Here is a 20,298-nt window from a genome sequence, read left to right as displayed (position 1 = left end):
CTTTTGTATTCTCTGTACCACACACTAATAAGTGAATGCAACAACACAATACACTGCGTCTTCAAAAACACTAAATATGTCTGCTTAATTCCATCTCAGCTGGCTATTAATGTGTATTAAATGGGTGTTATAAAGGTGTCAGGATCTAGGGGATTTCTAACTAATTATATCTTGGTGAATTAAGATATGAATAACTTTATAAGTAATGCAAAACTCAATTATTAAGTTTCAATGTCCTTTAGTACATTGTCCTGATCTGAAAGCATCTCCTGGCATTCTTTTTTTTTTTTCTCTTTCTCTGCCCACAGGTGGCAATGGTGCAGAATGTTCGATATCTTTTCCCTACTGTGGATGTCCCAGACCACGCTCACTACACCATCGGCTCTGTCATTCTGGCAGTGGGCATCACCGGCATGGTGGGAAACTTCTTGGTCATGTATGCCTTCTGCAAGTGAGTCCAGTTAGGCTATATCTTGTGTGATAGCCATTGAAATTATTGTTAGATCTGGAGTAACTGCAAACTAACTGCATATTAGATTTAATGACCGGGTTTTGACGCAGTCAATTTAGACTGGGTTTTCCCAAACTGAGCATAATAAATTGATGAAAAGCTAATAGTTAATTAAATTAAAGTTAGAATAAATTAATAATAATAAAAAATCAAAGTAAAACACTTACTAAAAAACTGCAGATGTCCACATATGAACATGCTGTTATATTGTTGAAATATTAACTTAAAATCTCAGGGTAAAATGTAATATAAATATTACAAATGTAAAAAAATGCCCAAAGTTTGGGAATCTCACATTAAAGGCCTGTTCTCACCAAGAGTAGTGGATTTATCTATATAATGATAATGATATTATATCTAGCACTTTAAATGCTTGAGCTCTTTAAGCAGGAAGGATTCTGATTGGCTGATTCATCAGTAGTTTGTATTGTTACAATTTTTAGAACTACAGTATATCTTTATCATTATAGTTTTTGTCCTTTCTAAATGAGAGAAATCAGGGAACAGAAAATATGATGTTATTGTATAAAACCTAATTAATTAGTATATATGATGTGTATATAATTTCAGATCCATTCATACAATAATACTATTTAACATTATTGTATATAAATAACACAACATAAAACACCACTGCCATTGATGAGCTTCTTTTTTCTTTGACAGTTTTTGACAGTTCTTTTGTGCGTCTTTTCAGGAGTAGGAGTCTGAGGACACCTGCCAACATGTTCATCATTAATTTGGCTGTCACTGACTTTCTGATGTGTGTCACTCAGACGCCAATCTTCTTCACCACCAGTTTGCACAAGCGATGGATCTTTGGGGAAAAAGGTAATCCAGCTGTCAGAAAATCATGGGCACTTGATCAAATCCATGGTTCATTTCCCGGCATTTATAGCATGCTTGCACAGATGCTAAGAAAGAGTGAGATGTCAAGACAACTTTGCAGGGTTTCTTTTAACATCAGATTATCTTCGCGAGACTGATTCCAGTGCAGATGAGAAGAAAAGAATAACAGATAATGATAAAGGATCTCAGCTGGAGAGGGATTATACATTGATGCATAACTGTATTCTGGTCAAGGAGAAGAAACGCCTTAGTTTTCAGGGAGGTTAAAGCAGATCTAGAAATGAATCAGTGTTCGGTTAGCTTGAACATGTTGCCAAATCTGCTGGCACTGGAAAAATGTTTTAGGCTTACCAGACAGAGAGTCTGATGAGTCAGTGCTCAGAAAAATAATTAGCGCTGTTTTATCAAGCTTTGTTCCATTGGGAAAACAGTGATTATATTTTCATCATCATTGGAAATATAAAATCAATCACATTAAAGCTGCAGTCAGCAGTTTTTCCTCTTTGTTGCCATCTCTGTTCGAAATCTGCTATTGCATTTATTAGTGGAACTATCAATGTGAGTTGTGCTTCGACAGCGCACAGCGCGGGTGAACACAATGTTTGAGGAGAATGTGCAGCTGTCAATCACCGCACCGATGTCGATACTGGCATTTGGATTCACAGATTATTCTTTTTGGAAGTATGACCAACATAAGAGTGTTCACCGGAAAATGTAATCTGAACTAGGAAGAAACCTCCACTTTTGTTCACGCAATATAGTCTACTAGCCGAGACTTTTTATTTTTATACGAACCCTACTATTGATATGCTTGTTAAAGGGTTGGGTAACCAACTAAAGACTCGAAATGCAAGATATAACCTTTTAACGATTTATGTATCATTTTCACTATAGACCATTTCACAAGATGTGAACAACACTGGTCCAGAAGCACTTCCTGTTTCATTTTTTTAACACTACATAAAAGCTGGGATAAAATACAACCAACAGAACATTTAAAACTGAATCAAAAAGTTAAACAAACATCTTTAAGATGTTTTCTTTACATCTGAATCTGAAACTGAAACAGGAAGTGTTTCTGGACCATGTTGTTTACATCTTGTGAAATGGTCTATAGTTTCTTGTAGTTTTTAAAATCAGAGTTTTGCTTTCCTGATCAGACAAAACTGAAAAAAGTCAGAGGGGAACTGAATGACTGCTAACAGATTTTTTTTCAATTGCTAACAAGCATATGTCAATACTGAAGCCACATTTTCAAAACTCTTCACACATTCAGCGAAACAGAAGTCTAAGCGGAACAAACTGTGAATGGTTTTTCATTTCTTGCACACAAAATGCATTCAATGAACACCTTTTCCAAAATCTATAAACACTTTTGTCATTCATACTTTACAATCTGCAAAACACTGTATTTACATGACACTTTTCGAATGCTAACACACTATGAAAGCATATGGGTAGCAATATTCAATTTGAAATTTAATGTGCAAAATGACAATGCAATATGTAAAAATGGTATTGCATACTGTATTTAAATTTACATTTTACAATACCATTCTAGCATAAAAGATTTGTGCGGCTGATTCACCTTTGGTTATGAACCGCTCGTACAAGCGTGCGTGTGGTCCATGGGCATGCACACCTCTGGTTGCAGTTTCGCTTATTGCCAGAGGGGGCATAGTTCTGCAAAATCTCAGAGACTTGCGCAATACACCTTAATGTAATGTTCCCTGTTGTTTGTGTTTTTTAGGTCAGTGTGTTATGAATGAAATGGAGGCTGTCTGAATGAGAATTGTTGCCAGTGTTATGGTGGAACGAGTTTATGTTGAGAAAATATATGAAGTGTTTTGTTGGTGTGATTGAGTTTTGGAGGTGAGTTTAACTGTTTGGCCAAGAATCAGGAAATGCAGACTGTATGAAGAGTTTTGAAAAAGCGGCTTCATTATTGACCGATGCTTGATAAAACTGTAACACCATATAGCCAATATCTCCAAAGTATATTGACAGCATTAGTGATTTGTATTGTTTAAAAGTTTATTTCACATTTGTTCAGTTTGTAATCCTAAAACCCAGAGAGATTTAGGATATTCCATATTCTGGGTCAATGGGTTTTCAGAATAGCAGTGTGTCATGACTGAACCGCTGCATACAAACGCATTATATTATAAATGTGATCTCTCATCATATAAAGCTCTCAAATTGATTATTTCAGTTAGAATTATAATATAGGATATGTGGAGTTTATGTGATTCTGTAATGCTAGGCTTTCAAATAATGGCACTGATAAAACGTCGGGTCATCCGTGGATCCCTTGATCACTGATGGTCTTGTTTAAATTCCAAACCTTTTAAGCACTTAAAGTGTGTTCTTTGAAGTGAAGTAACTGCTGTATGATTGGTGAACTGGAATGAGCTCACCTAAACTCTCCCGAGGTCTCTCTTCAACTTGAGGTATCTGTGAGAGTTCTGCCATGCTTCTTCTGAATGATGTTCAGCAATATTTAAATTAGTAGCCAATAAACATGGGCTTTTATATGATAGGTTCAATTTATTACTCATACGGTATGTAACAGACTTGCTTTATTAATGCATGCTGTGCATTATGAAATGCAATCATGTTGCTTTAAACAGTATTTCTTGGCATTTCTCTTTCTCCACAGGCTGTGAGTTGTATGCATTCTGCGGCGCTCTGTTTGGTATCTGCTCAATGATCACGCTCATGGTTATTGCAGTAGATCGATACTTTGTGATCACTCGTCCTTTGGCCTCGATTGGTGTTTTGTCACGAAAACGAGCCCTGTTGATACTCTTCGCTGCTTGGGTGTACTCTATGGGCTGGAGCCTGCCCCCATTCTTTGGATGGAGTAAGTGCTTACAAACACTCACTTACCAGGGGCATTTTGTCTGAGGAGACAAGAGAGGCATTTCATTTTAAAATTGTATATAAGAAAAAATGTGTTTTTATTCACAGGTGCGTATGTTCCTGAAGGTTTGCTAACATCCTGTTCGTGGGACTACATGACCTTCAGTCCTTCAGTACGTGCCTACACGATGCTGCTCTTTACATTTGTATTCTTCATCCCCCTCTTTGTCATCATGTATTGCTACTTCTTCATCTTCAGGGCTATCCGTGATACCAACAGGTAAGCATTTGAACCATTTCTATGAGCATGTTTGACCACAGGTCTGAACTAGAAAGAGGAAATAGACCTTGTCAATGGCAATTGCATTATTTATCAAAAAGAGATCAATTTTAGATTAGTGCTGTGTTATGGTGTTCTTTACAAAAGACAAAGATGATCAAATCTGTTTGTACACATTGATGCATGATCTGTCTGTGTGTACTGAATCTATCTGTTTGTTTACATGTCTATATGATGGGAATTACAGAGCTGTGGGAAAAATCAATGGAGAAGGAGGACTCAGAGACTCTATCAAGAAGATACACCGAATGAAAAATGAATGGAAGATGGCGAAGATAGCGCTTATAGTGATCCTGCTCTATGTCATCTCTTGGTCTCCATACTCCTGTGTAGCTCTTACTGCTTTTGCTGGGTAAGAATTGTTCTTACTTCTTGATTGTCTTTTAATTAGCATTGGCTTTAGTCAATTAGTCAATTTAGTCAATTTTGACAGATAAACACACACTTCAGTTGTCACTGCACTTATACATGAAATTCGCCATTAGAGACTTCAGTTATTTGTTCAGACATTACAAAGACTGTCTAGACCTTCAAGGCAGAAATTAGCTCTATAAAAAAGAGCAGAGATAGTTTTAAATTAAATCTAATACAATCATTCATTATCTGAATCATATATGAATATTAATCAAAAGTTCATAATCTTTATAATAATATAATATAAAAGACTCTTAGACTCTTTTAGTCTAATGATTTCTTCCATTAACGTTTTCTTCCATCAACTCCTCAGAGAAAATGTGTCACAGATTGTGGGAGAAAAAAAAAAATACACTGCTTTGTTTTCATCAGACTTCCTTTGACAGATTAAGGATCAAATGCACCTGATGCTACATTTCCTATAAGGACTGCATGGTTTTACTCATTAACCACCTCTTTGTAATCTAATATATCTGTGTGGAGCTGTGATGTGATGTCATGAGGGTTTAAAAAAAAATGCATTATAATGTGTAATGCTATGTCCCTTTTACTCTTTCCACAGATACGCTGACATTCTCACACCATACATGAACTCTGTGCCTGCTGTAATTGCCAAAGCATCCGCCATTCACAACCCAATCATCTACGCCATCACTCACCCCAAGTACAGGTATGATGATGCTGATGAGAGTAGGCCTGAATATAGATAGTTATCTATTCTGCTGCATTTATGAAGAATTTGCAGTATATTCATGGATACTAGTTGCTGCACATTATCATTTATTTGATCAATTTACAATTATATGCTGATTTATATACTGCAACTACACAGTGCACAGCAGCACAAAATAACTGTGGTATAGCAGCATAGTGCTTTTGTTTCAATAAATTGTTGTATTGTACGGAGCCCCCCTAGTCCCACTTTGGCAAAAAAAAAAATAATTATAACTATCTCGTGACCTCAAGATAGTAACTTGTGGCCTCAAGATATTAACCTGTGGCCTCAAGATACTATCTCGTGGCCTCAAGATACTAACTCGTGGCCTCAAGATACTATCTCGTGGCCTCAAGATGCTAACTCGTGGCCTCAAGATGCTAACTCGTGGCCTCAAGGTAGTAACTCGTGGCCTCAAGATGCTAACTCGTGGCCTCAAGATGCTAACTCGTGGCCTCAAGATAGTAATTCGTGGCCTCAAGATACTAACTCGTGGCCTCAAGATAGTAACTCGTGGCCTCAAGATAGTAACTCGTGGCCTCAAGATAGTAACTCGTGGCCTCAAGATGCTAACTCGTGGCCTCAAGATGCTAACTCGTGGCCTCAAGATACTAACTCATGGCCTCAAGATACTAACTCATGGCCTCAAGATACTATCTCGTGGCCTCAAGATAGTAATTTGTCACATGATCACATGATCTTTTAGAAATCATTATATGTTGATTTGCTGCTCTGTTTTATGTGTTTTTTTATGAATATAAAGTTAAAAAGTTAGTTTAAAAAGAGCAGCATATATAAGAAATAAAAGTATTTCTTTTGATAAATTTAACACATCCTTGATGGATAAAAGTATTCATTTCTTTTTTTTTTTCTTTTTTTTTTTTAAAAAATCTTACAGACCCCAATATTTAAAATATATATTTTTGTATTTTATTGTGAAATAAGTTCCTGTTAAATAATGTAAAATCCTGGCAATATTTGAGACTGTATAGAAGTGCCCAAAAATTGAAAGACCTTGGCAGCATATTGAGGCACTGGAGCACACCGATTCAGTTTTCAGTACAAAGAGATCTGTCCAGTGAAATGAAACATTGTTCCACAAACATGCACGCTGCATTCTTCAAGGTAGACCCAAATTGATCAGCAGCTTTGTGTACAGCTAATAGAAATACCTTGGCTTGAGACGACAGAGGTAGACTAATTCTGACCTTTAAAAGTCAGATTTACTTCAGATTGATCTGCTCTGAATGCATTGGACCATGTGTTGCTCATAACAGATCTGTGGTGAGCTGGCAAGATTGATGCCTCATGATTATGCAACTAAATGATGAGGTCATCATTTGCCCATACCTATTGCCTCAATATGCGATCCCTGTAAAGGATTGACCCGAATTAAGTCTGGTTCTGACATAAGACACAACAAACACAAAATCCCCTCACCCCAATGAACCTTAACAGGTGTCTTTTTTTAAAGGTCACTATTTCATTGAAGGCTATGGAAATTTGATGTGAATTGCAGTTTGACATTTCCTCTTTTCATTTTCCCGCCCATTTTTTTTTTACAAATCACCCCTTTGTCTCTTTCTCTCTCCCAGGTCTGCCATTGCAAAGTACATACCATGTCTGGGAGTGCTGCTGTGTGTACCTCGTAGAGACCGGTTTATGAGCAGTAGCTTTATGTCCACACGACGCTCCACCGTAACTAGCCAGTCCTCTGAGACCAGCAGCAACATGCACCGTGCCGGGAAAGCACGCTTGTCCTCGGTGTCTGACAGCGAGTCGGTAAGAAAACACCTTTAGGCAACAAACTCTGTACAAGAATCATCCTTATCTTACACGTGGAAGAAAGGAATTTTCTGTGAATTTGCAAGACTTCATTAGCCTCTATAGGTAAATAACTACAAGAATAACAAAGTGGTTTGAGAAAGAAATTTGAGCCCTGGAAATTAAGGGTATACCTTTTTTGGTAGCATATTTTTTATCATACAGTAGCCTATATAACAAACAGCATTTGTTTAATATTCTGAAATAACAGAAGAATTCACTGTGGAGATATCTATGTAAATATCTGGGGCATTTTTATCACTTTTGTTATTATTTTTATGGTTAATTTCTGAACCCTGCAGTAACTAATGTTGACCAGGTACACATTGTATTAGGGAGGTCACCAAGTGAACTGAACTGCTTTAAAGGGATAGTCCATGTCAAAATGAAAATGATATAATCAATTGCTCACCCTCGTTCCAATCCTTTTTGAGTTTTAAAACCAAAAAAAAAGAAGATATTTTTAATGTTGGTAACAAAACAGTTTTGGTTTCCATTGTATGGACAAAAACATACAATGAAAGTAAATGAGAACTGAAACCAGAATTCTTCAAAATGTGTTCTGCAGTTTTGAACACCATTATAGGGTGCATAAATTATGATAGAATTTAGATTTTTGGATTAACTATCCCTCATGTAATATGTTTGCCAAACATTCTGTTGGCCAAACATTATGTATGCCATTGGGTAAAGTACGTTTCTGGCCTTCCTCACCCTGTAGCCCGAGACTGGTTGCCCACTGAAGCTAAGCAGGGTTGAGCCTGGTTAGTACCTGGATGTGAGACCTTCTGTTAAAACCAGGTTGCTGCTGGAAGAGGTGTTAGTGAGGCCAGCAGGGGGTGCTCACCCTGTTTTCTGTGTGGCTCCCAATGCCCCAGTATAGTGATGGGGACACTATACTGTCAAAGAGCATCGTCCTTCGTATAAGACATTAAACCGAGGCCCTGACTCTCTGTAGTCATAAAAAAATCTTAGGATGTCTTTCGAAAGAGTAGGGGTGTAACCCTAGCATCCTGGCCAAATTTTCCCAGTGGCATCTGTCCGTCGTGGGCGTGGCCTCCTAATTATCCATATACATGGATTGCTGGTGGATGCTGCACATTTGTGTTGGTTGAGGAGATTCTCTCCTCTACTGTATTCAAAGTGCTTTGAATGCTAAGAAAGAGCTATCTAAATGTAATTAATGTTTATTATTCAATAGTGCACCTCTCCTTATTGGATCAGCATTGAGTGTTTGTTGTGTATGGACAGGGCTGGACGGACACAGAGGCAGATCTCTCCAGCATGAGTTCACGGCCTGCTAGCCGTCAGGTGTCATCTGACATCCGGAAAGATTTGTCAGATGTCAAACACACCAGCTCTCTGAGGCTGAATGTCAAGAGCAGAGACTCTGGTATCTTCGACAGAACCTCAGCTCAGAGTCTAACTGAGCCGATCGTGAACTGGACCAGTGCATATATCAGTGTAAGTGAGAGTCTTCAATAAGTGTCATATCTCACCTCATTAATCAGAAGCTTCTCAGCTCACTCGTCGCTACTTGATTTATGAAATTAGGAAGCCCACATTCATTTTTAGAGAGGAAACGACTCCATCAGATTTAAAATTCATTTGGAAATTTAATTCCATCCATCATATCTTCATACTGCCCTGGATTCAGTCAGCGATTTTCTGTGAAAAAGTGTGCATGGTTGTATGTGCTAATGATATTTCATTTGACTGTACATAAAGTTTGAGAGAGAGATTTGTACTTTTTTACTGGCTTTTCTCTTAGATGTAGTGGTGCCGAGATATCACTTTCTAAAATCTACACACAGTTGTTCTTGCTCTGCAGATAAAGATTTTTTTTTATTCAGCCTCTTGGTACTGCTTAAAGGTACAATATGCAAGATTTTTTCGCCACCAGGGGTCGCTAACCTCTTACAATAACAAAGGTGTATATTGATGACGTATATTCTGCATACAGCAGAATTATGGATCTTGTCTTGGATCTTGACAGAGTGAATACAGGGATGTTTTTAACATGACTGTGAAATGAAGCAGTGCGCGATTGCTAGACGTATACCAGCGCCAGACGCAACGCTACTCCCGCGGATATAAAAGAATAAGGACATTTCATTCTACTGAACTACACGCAAGTGCTGAATTACTCACACAGGTCAGTTTATTAGAGGAATTATACTTGAGGTGACGCAGTGCTGCTTCACTTGCTCTAACTAACAGTTACACTATCACACTTAACGGGATTTGAGTGTGTTGAATGCTGTTTGTTGGCTTTATGAGACTAAGCTAGATTAACATTAGAGAATAACATACAGATCATATTCTAACATTTCATCATGTTGAACTACATAACATTGATTAGTTTAATGTACATTTGCTCAACTGTCTAATAAAGTAACATTCAACATTCGCGTCTCTGTCAAGTCGAAGTTAGTCGCGGACGTGGAGCTCTTGGCCTCTCGAAAGATGTTGATCCTTGTTTTAGTCCTCTGTTTGTCTCAAAGTCTCCTTGCCATGGTCCAAAATGTTTGAACAAAACAACAACAGCGTGAGCATCCTTCTAGGCACAACCGACCCAGTTTTCAACGTCTGTCGCCCTGGTTATCGTATGAGGTCAAACCTGGCGGAAACCGGCGGATATGACGCCATCGACTGGCGACTCCTCACCCCTGCTCACACGCCCCGTTTCCTTGGTTATAATCACAATTTTCTCACGATTTACAAATAGTTGATAATATTTGGGATATTGTAAGTAATCAACTAAACAAAATATATAACATTGGCCTAGTGGTTTTGGGATATTTTACTGCAAAAATCTTGCATATTGTACCTTTAATAATGATACATTTTCTTTTCCACTTGAGTGAGATAAATCATGAGGGAACCTTATCATAAATAACAGTAAATATCATAAATAAGTACCCTGACAGTTTCATGCACTGCTTATTCAGTGGCGTCACTTCTGAATTTTCAGGTTGACCATTGCTGTTAGGAAAGAAATGACTCTTGAGAAACTTCTTTTTAGTGAATCAGAAACATAGAGTGCAACCAGTGTAGCGTGATTCTCAGACAATTGACTCCTATTAAAAAGGTGCCATTAGTGAATTAAACACAACGAGAATTGCGCAGTCCAATTTTTAGGGAAAACCGACTCCTACAAGCCAGTTATAATTTTGCATTTAGAATTTTTATTTGTCTGAATAGAACTGTGACCCATTTTTGGATGGCGACTCACCATTTGAGAACCATTGATCTACTTAAAGGGTTAGTTCACCCAAAAATGAAAATTAAGTCATTAATTACTCACCCCCATGCTGTACCAACCCCGTAAGACCTTCGTTCGTCTTCGGAACACAAAGGAAGATATTTTTGATTAAATTTGAGAGCTGTATAACTACCACATTGGCTCCTAAGGGACTGCCTCTTGACGGCCCAAAAAGTCAATGAAGAAAATGTTTAAATATCCCAAGTGACTACCGTGGCTCAACTATATGTTTATCAAGCGACGCGAATACTTTTTGTGCGAAAAAACAAACAAAAATAACGAGTTTATTCGACTATTTTTTTCTTCCTTGTAGGCCAGAACGAGACTTCCTTATAGATTTCCACGACGCATGCGCGAGATTTGCGATCTGCGTACACAGCTTACACTACTTCAGATCGCAATTCTCGCGCATGCGTCGTGGAAATCTATAAGGAAGTCTCGTTCTGGCCTACAAGGAAGAAAAAAATAGTCGAATAAACTCGTTATTTTTGTTTGTTTTTTCGCACAAAAAGTATTCGCGTCGCTTGGTAAACATATAGTTGAGCCACGGTAGTCACTTGGGATATTTAAACATTTTCTTCATTGACTTTTTGGGCCGTCAAGAGGCAGTCCCTTAGGAGCCAATGTGGTAGTTATACAGATCTCAAATTTAATCAAAAATATCTTCATTTGTGTTCCGAAGACGAACGAAGGTCTTACGGGGTTGGTACAGCATGGGGGTGAGTAATTAATGACTTAATTTTCATTTTTGGGTGAACTAACCCTTTAACTGAAGGGATTGTACAACATAAAGTAATATCAGACAATAACTCTCTCATGTTAATGGACTTTAAAAAATCCTGCTTTTCTGCCTATCACCAGTCAAAAGGATATACAAAAAAATATTTTTTAGTTTCCAGTCAGACACTTGATTCTAATAAAAGATCTGCTAACACTTTACCATTTTTTAAATGTAAAGAACTCTAATCAAATTGAATCCGCTCCTAAAGGTTCCTTTTGTTAATATGTTAATGCACGCAGGTCTTGAGCCAGTAGAGCATGTGAAAGATGTACGGTGTGGATTAGTGCGCATAACGTTTCTTTAAAGCGCAGGCTTGAATGAGGGTCCATTACATTGAGATTAAGCCTGCTTTAATTCTCCTGCCCTAATCTGCTGGTTTTAGAGAGATAATCCCCATAAACAGAAGCTCATCCCATGTCATAAAGATGAACAGCATCAGTGTGTCCACTGGGTGGCACCTTCTGCTCTGCCCTTCCACCTTTTTCTTTTGACTGGTCACAGTCCATTTAAACACTGTGCGAACTTAAAGGCTTAGTTCACCCAAAAATGTTATGACTCATATTCTCATAACTGAAATTGACTCACCCTTGTGTCGTTCCAACTTCGTTCCAACGCTCCATCTTCGGAACACAGTTTAAGATATTTTAGATTTAGTCCGAGAGTTTTCTGTCCCTCATTTGAAAATGTTTGTACGGTATACTGTCCTTGTCCAGAAAGGAAATAGACATCATCAAAGTAGTCTATGTGACACCAGTGGGTTAGTTAGAATTTGTTGAAGCATCAAATATATTTTGGTCCAAAAATAACAAAAACTTTATTCATCTAAGATAATACACTCAGCTGAAAATTGCATTTTTAAGTTCACTATCTTTTCTAAAAATCCGTTCAAAAATGTGATGACGTCACATAACAGCAGAATGCTAGTATGTTCTGGCCAACAACGACCTACCCTTACGAAAAAGAAGTATATTTCAAGTTCATTTTATGTAGTATACTTAAGTAATGTTCAAGTATATTTTTAAGTATACATTATGTAGTAAGTATACTAATGTCGCTATGTACTAGTAGTAAACTTGTAAGTGTACTATTTTAATACCGCTTGGGACTAAATTGGCCCACTTTTAGTACATAAAAGTATATGTTTAAGTGTACTATAAGTGTAACAGTAAGTGCACAACTAGTTCATAATTATGTATCTCATGTGTACTGCAAGTGAATTTATGGGTATACTAATAGTTTACTTTTTTACTTATACAAGTATACTTTGAATACTCAATTATACTTTTAAGTATTTCTGGATCAAAAGATTGAGTACAAGAACAGGACAAATATACTTGCTTTTCTCTCAGTATAAGTCAAGTACACTTAAGTGTAATTTGAATTATATTTCTGAGAAGTACATATAGTATACTTCTGAGAAGTACAGGAAAAATAAACTGAAAGTATACTTTCTTTATTTTTAGTTTAAAAGAAGTATACTAATGGCACACTTGAATAAACGTATTTTTCGTAAGGGTAACCTGAAAGAAATCGAAATGTAAGTTCTCGTTCATTTGACTTTTGGACTATAATCTATATTGAACTTGCGAAATGGACAATAAAATCTATGTTGATTCAACGACAAGTTAGAAAGGGATACATTTAGAAAGGGATAGATTTAGCCATCTAGCTTCATAGACTCCCATTCATTCTGCTCTCTCCCGCGATCACCTCCAGTGGAATTCTAATGGAACTGCAACCAAGATGATACAATGGGGCAAATAGGTAGTGCCAAGGCTCTCCGATAGACAGGCTCTGGGGAAACGTACGCTGTAAACAAAATCTTCGCAAACATGTCTAAGGATTTCAACACAGAGGAAGACTTGCATTTTTTTTGCCCAGCTATATTCATTTGAACGCGAAAACACCTCTTTTACTGTCTGTGGAATACACGGACGCACCAGATACACATCAGCATCGTCTTGAACGCGGATTGACAACAGAACCGGAAGACAATACAATGCTGAATAAAGTCGTAGTTTTTGTTATTTTAGGACCAAAATGTATTTTCGATGCTTCAAAAATTCTAACTAATCCACTGGTGTCACATGGACTACTTTGATGATGTCTTTATTTCCTTTCTGGACAAGGACAGTATACCGTACATACATTTTCAATAGAGGGACAGAAAACTCTCGAACTAAATCTAAAATACCTTAAACTGTGTTCCGAAGATGAAGATAAGGTCTTACGGGCTTGGAGCGACATGAGTCATTAATGACATAATTTTCATTTTTGGGTGAGCTAAACCTTGAATTAGTGATTAAATATCTGAACATTAAGAATGAGAAAGAGAAGTGCTGAACGCATCTATGGCAAACCCTCAAAATCGTCAATTTCATTTGTATCTCTCCTCTCCCTCTTTCAGGTGGCAGGCGACAAAGAAGAGATCTCCATGGCTGAGGTCAGTCCGTCCAGTTGTATCTCGTCCTCTGTAAGTGCTCTTTTCGGACTGGGTTAAGTTCTAAATGATGTTTGAATTACAATTATTACATACGATCCCAGTCACTTCATGTACTAATTCAAATGGGATTGAGTGTATCGCTGTAGTCATATGCATCACAAAACCCACTGAAATGGACTTCTGTGTAATTGAAGGAATTTATTTAAAGCAAAAAACACTTTGTTCAATAAATGTCAAAAATAGGAGAAATGTGGTGACAATATAGTACACAACAGGCAGATATTCCTGTCAGGATGCTGAAAAACAATAGGTAATTTGCTCTGTTATCTTTTATTGAGGTTGTACACAGACACGTTCGATTCAAATGGGATTAAAATCACAAAATCCATCTGTGAAACACAATGCTATCTAACCTCCTCAGGTAGCACTATTCCTATCCAAATAGGTCTAAAATTGACATTACTGTCATGCAGGTCAATTAGTGGTATATTTTGCTATATTATTCTATTTTGTTGTGCGCTTGGTGTAAATCTTGCAATTCTTAATGTATTAATGAAGATAAAGGATTTTATAACACAGAAGCAGTATTTTAGATGCAGTTGTGTGGATCACAGGCCTAGCTGCACTGTCACAAACTCACTCCAGTGTGTCATTATTAAAGCTGCAATCCGTAGCTTTTTTTAGGTTAAAAATGATCCAAATTAGAGAATGATGCCAGTATCGACACCCGTGCGGTGATTGACAGCTGCAAACATTGTGTTCATCCGCGCTGTGCAGTGTTGAACTACAACTCGCATAAAGTTGATAATTTCACAAATGACTGCAATGGCAGATTTTGAACAGAGATGGCGACAAAGAGGGAAAAACTGCGAACTGCAGTTTAAATAGCAGTTGACTAGAACCCGGCAATGGCAGGAAGAAAAGTCAGCAAATGCAAACACATAGTCCAGAAAGTTCTGAAATGTTGCTGAGCATTAACATGACTATGGCAACTTGGCAAGATTTGTTTTCAGTGCACTGTGGGAGTTTTCATTAATCCCACTGCAACAAGCAAGTCCTATACCTGCTTATACACTCACAGCCTAATCTCATTAGAATTAATTTTTGTATGTTGGCATATAATGAAAATGATTTACATATAGATAGATTTTGTATACATGTAAATTTAGATCATACGTCACTGAAATAAATTCAGCTTAACCGTCACAGGAATTACTTTTTTTTAAAAAAAAATTAAAATATAACTGTGGTTCCCATGCAACCCTGGTCCTGGATTACACTCAAAACTACAGTTTTGATGTCTCTCTTATGACACACGCATCTGAGGTCTTGTGCTATGCCTGAAATCGAATACTTCCTTACTATAGTATGCGAAAAATAGTACTGCAAAAGAGTAGTATGTCCGAATACAATACATAGTAGCTATTGGAAAAAAGAGTAGGCGAAAAGTACAGAAGACTTACTACTTCTGCTGAGATTATGAAGTGCTTATTCACACTTTACTATCCCATAAGGCCATATATACGGTATTTAAAAATGTACTGACTCACTGTCTTTTCCCTGTCTCACATTTAGCCGTATTCAGACAAAGTTGATGAGAAAAGACTGTTGGTTCGGATCCCTTCCATCATTGTAACGTCAGAGTCCAGTCCAGCCCTCAACTCAGTAGGGCACAGCAGTGGCTCCTCCAGACAGCTCCCAGGTGCTTCGGTGGAGGAAGCTTCTTTCTCTGTGGACCCTGCTAGCATTGACTGAATACGGGCTACACTACCACAGACTTATACTGAAGGACACAAACTCTTTGTTATCTGACTTGTTCCTTCCACCATTTTGTCTCCTTTACACAGGGCTCAAAATTGAACCTGCATGCTGTTACAACTGACATCTGAAATTTGGCAGTGCTGTTATTGTTGTAAACTTTTGCCTGTTTCGAGATGGAAACTGGGTGACCACAGCCTACAAGGTGAACAAGGTCTGTATCTCTATAAGAAAGTAGGCTCAGGACAGCCTTTCAGGCTTCTTTCAGTGGTGTGGAGATGATCCTCTCCTCTCAGGGAAGAATTCGACAGTTCCGAAAAGCAAACGGTTGTGGATTGACACTGCTCTATGTATTCAGATACTTCTATCCCTTTAGTGAGATGCTTCATCCATTGAAGGTTGTGATTTAGGCCATTGGAATAAACGGTTCCCAGTGCCTGCACAAGATCAAAAACAACACATGATCTGTGACTTGAAGATTCATATGCCTAGTTTTGACCCAGCCAGAGATTTAGGTATCACTATGAAATGTAGAGCCCTGTATACAGGTGTAAAAGTGGATATTTTGATGTTTCTTTAAAGGTGAAGTGTGTAATTTCATGTCAAAATATTTTCATTGTTACGGCTGAGAATCGATAAATGGCCGATACTTACATTCCACGCTATTCTGTCTATATTATAAAAAAATAAAATAAAAAAATAATTACTTTTTAAATGAAACTAGTGAATTTAGACATCACAGAATTATGTACAGTGGCAACTGTACATAATGCACAATTAAATGCCCAATGACTAAAAACTTAAATCTCTACATTAACAGATATATTGTGCACCCTTAATTTTAAAATTGATAAATAATTTAATTAAACACTTCAGCTTCAAACTATCAGGTATTCCTATCAACATTCATAATGAAATAAGCACTTTAAGAATCAATTCTTGCTGCTGATCAAAAATAAAACTTTCGTCTTGATTAGTTTATATATTCTTTTCAGAACTGCCAATACGTATATATTTGTCTATTGAATGTTCATACGAAAGTGTGCTCAACAAATGATCTTGACTGAATGATTTTTCATGCTTTGTTGTTGTGCCATGTTTCTCTATCCACGTGTGAAAATCCCCATGTTTGTGATCACCTGCATGCTTTCTTAATGTAAAATAGGCTTTTTTTTTGATAGAAATATTTGTTTTTTAAATGTTTTTAATTCTTTGTGCAGGCTACAATAACATCAAAATCCCTATAAATGTGAAAATGGTCTTTTAAATGCAAATGACTGGTCTCAGAGCTCGTGGCTGTAATGAACTGTACCTTTCAGATGCAGATTTGACTTTCTGCTGGATTTTAGAGATGCTTTAGTGGGATTAATATGCCAGTTTCTGGGAGTCCTTAGGGATTAGAGGGGAAACGCTTTTAACAAGATTAGTTTTGGGGAAGTAGTCAGCCAGAACGCTCCATTGCTTTTAAGGCTGCTGTGTTCTCAAAGTTACATATACACTTTCGCATTTACTGGTCTCTGAAACAGATCAAATTCACTGTCAGTCTCTCCTAAAGAGATGTTTACCTTTTCATTTAGAGGTAAAATATGCTTCGTAGATGTTTTATGATTTTCTATGGGGTACCTGACCTGCATATTTACTGATGTTGCCAGAATGTTCACCTGATTAGCAACTCTTGAATTAGCATTGATACACATTTAGCAGTGAACACCTACTGTATATCCAGTCACTCACAGTTATCAAGTAGGTCAATAGTGTGTCCTGCTGACTTGCATGTGATTTGTTGCCTGGACGCCGTCGGAGTGACATAATCAAGTGCTATATAAATGATAAATGAGCTTATCAGCAAAAGCCGCAGGTCATACATTATATTTGTGATAACTTTGTCACGTCTTCATTGCCCTTCCCTATGTTGTCCTGACTCCAGTTCTGAAGCTGCTGTCATATTATATTTATATGTGCATGGTAAAATTCATACAGTAATTAAATTAAAACTTAAAATGCCCCTAAAAAATAAGTACATAAGTACATTGATCAAACATGGACCTGTAATGTTTGAGTGACAGTTTGTCCTGCCCTTGCGCCAACAAACATGTCATTAATAAAGAGATTTGACTGCAAGTGTGAGGGGAAGGTATTTTGATGAAAGATTAAAAGAAAAAATAATGATGTGCACGGATAAATAATTTATAATAAGTACTACAATATTTCCATAAAAACACCTAAGAATTGTTCATTTTGATTTCATGACTTTAAGACCTACAGCAGCTTCGATTGGGCAAACCACAGTTCAGATCCAGACAGTCCACAGAGACAAAGAAATATAAATCGTTATGTAAGCTTGAACATATTTGCTAGTCAAGTAGTGCAGATTAGATGGTACACTGTAAAAATGAATATGCTTCATCTAATCAATAGAATTGTGGCAACAGATTACAAGCAATATTGTTATTTAAATTTAACAAATTAGAATTGAGTAATAATTAATCAAATTATTCCTTAAAAGTTAACCATTTAAAATGAGTAAAGTTTACACCAAAAAATGTAACAAAAATATCTCACTAACAGACAGACGTCAAAGATTAATTAAGAACTCTTTATTTTATTTTGCCAACATTGAAGATACCTGATGTTAACAAGCAGAATAACTGAAGGAGAAAACCGCCATTTTAAAACAAACCTAAAATAAACACTGATCACCATAATGGTGACTTCAGTTTATGTTTTTTTTTTTTTTTTTTTGTAAGTTTTACTCATTTTAAATGGTTAACTTTTAAGGAATTAATTTGATTAATTATTACTCAATTCTAATTTGTTAAATTTAATCAATAAAATTGCTTGTAATCTGTTGCCACTATTTTTTTTATTAGATAAAGCACATTCATTTTTACAGTGTAATAATGAGTGACTGTTATGCAGAGGTATTGCTGCTCTCTGTTGTTCTTCATCTCTGTAATAAAGACCTCATTCACCAGCCCAGACTAATATCACAAACTTCTTTTATAAAGAATTCTATTGTATTCAAAAAAGCATTAAAATTTTAGTCCATCTTGCAATGAGTGTGTGATTTCACTTTAATTTATTGAATTGAATGTGTAATTGAATTAGTAATTTAATGATGTATTTGGGTGATTGATAATGTTAATAAATATTATATTCTAATCAGTATTATGAATTATGCTTGCATGTAAAAAAAAATATATTTATGCTTTCGGGTTTCAGAATTATGTCAAATGTGCAATGTAGTTCAAATACAGCTTTATTTTACATGGGTTTTGATGTTGAACAGTAAAGAACAAAATACATAGATATGTTTGACAATACTGTACTGCCAACTGTCAGATTAAACCTTTTTTTGTTCATAGTACATAGTTGTTGTGTAACCGTACCTTTAATTGTAAAAAGTACTGCATGAACTGAAGTGTTTGTAGTATTATGCACATCATCCATTCAAGGCAATGCTTTTCATAAATGTGATTTTGAATGATAGCTTCCCCATGTCCCATGTCACAGTGGACCAAGAGAGGAAAGTTATTTTATGGCTGAGGGTGAGCTTTACTTTTCCATAGAGCACCATTGTTTGTAATAATAGCTATTGAGTGTGAGTCTTTCTATACTTGCCAGTCTTAAGAATAAGAGTGAAAGGATTCAATCACAATGACATGGCTAAATTATACCTCTGGTCTTTCACAGAAAAGCATGAATGGCAGGTGTGTGTCCTGTCAGAGTGTATTGACCGAGTCAGTCGTCTTCTTTGGTATGTGTGATCCTTTTTAAACCCACCTGACAACAGCATGGGATGACGTGAAAAGAGACTTTCAGTTTTCTTTCAAAAGTCTTTTTTAATTCTCCTTAATCTACTGGAGCAAAGATGGAAGAATACAAATCACAAACTCTTAGGGGTCCCGCACCAGCTGAGCAATTCAATCGATGTCTTACGCCAGCCAGGTATTATGAAACCAAAGATGGTCTTATTATTGTGAGGTACCAAGGTCTCTTCCATTGGAGAAAGCATTAAGGTCAATTTGGATCACATGTGCACATTACATCACATTAGGGCCTTGGCATCATTGAGTTGTAAAACAGCCAGTCAGTATTGGCATATTACCATAGTGATCAATGAGAATTGCTATCAACTGAATCATACCTGTTGCAAAATTGTTCAAGACTTGTCTCATAAAACTGCATTTTTCTCGAAAACTCTAAAAATAAATCCAAAATTAACGTTTAATGGCAAACATGTTGAAGATTAGCCGTTAGGCTGTCAATTTATTAAAGGATAAGCTATTTTCCCACAAAAGCAGTTTATTCAGCTCTCTCCTCCATTGACATCCATTCAAAAAACAGCCTCTGGTCTGCTGTTTTTTGTTTTGTTGTTGTTGTTATTTTTTTTGCTAACCTTGAAGGCTTGCCTTAAAGTGGCTTTGATGAAAGTCCTTGATTTTGTAAAACCTAGCAACCTAAACCTCCATTATGAAGTTAGAAAGAAGAGACGAGGCTCTTGATGAAAGTTGCAATCAGTCCCATCACCTCAAA

At 36.8% G+C, this 20,298-nt stretch overlaps 1 protein-coding gene across 2 annotated transcripts in view; it reads left to right on the top strand.

Moving 5' to 3' along the window:
- The window catches only part of opn4b (opsin 4b), a 29,588-nt gene extending 11,107 nt beyond the window's left edge, over window positions 1-18,481 (top strand). The window contains exons 2-12 of one of the 2 annotated variants that reach the window (XM_089122150.1): window positions 309-451; window positions 1,209-1,342; window positions 4,020-4,223; window positions 4,331-4,502; window positions 4,750-4,914; window positions 5,539-5,646; window positions 7,287-7,473; window positions 8,767-8,979; window positions 13,969-14,034; window positions 15,580-15,706; window positions 15,852-18,481. In XM_089122150.1, coding sequence (XP_088978276.1) covers window positions 309-451; window positions 1,209-1,342; window positions 4,020-4,223; window positions 4,331-4,502; window positions 4,750-4,914; window positions 5,539-5,646; window positions 7,287-7,473; window positions 8,767-8,979; window positions 13,969-14,034; window positions 15,580-15,706; window positions 15,852-15,886 — 1,554 coding nt within the window. In that variant the 3' untranslated portion in view covers window positions 15,887-18,481. Of the gene's footprint in view, window positions 1-308; window positions 452-1,208; window positions 1,343-4,019; window positions 4,224-4,330; window positions 4,503-4,749; window positions 4,915-5,538; window positions 5,647-7,286; window positions 7,474-8,766; window positions 8,980-13,968; window positions 14,035-15,579 lie in introns of both variants that reach the window. The other variant, XM_039664808.2, reaches the window with a different exon arrangement.
- Window positions 18,482-20,298: the final 1,817 nt, after the last annotated feature.

The sequence above is a fragment of the Pimephales promelas genome, chromosome 17 (genome assembly GCF_988280905.1).
Source record: "Pimephales promelas chromosome 17, fPimPro1.hap1.1, whole genome shotgun sequence".
NCBI classification, from domain to species: Eukaryota; Metazoa; Chordata; class Actinopteri; order Cypriniformes; family Leuciscidae; genus Pimephales; species Pimephales promelas.
Note: the sequence above shows the minus strand (reverse complement) of the source record. Positions and strands in the feature narration are given on the sequence as shown.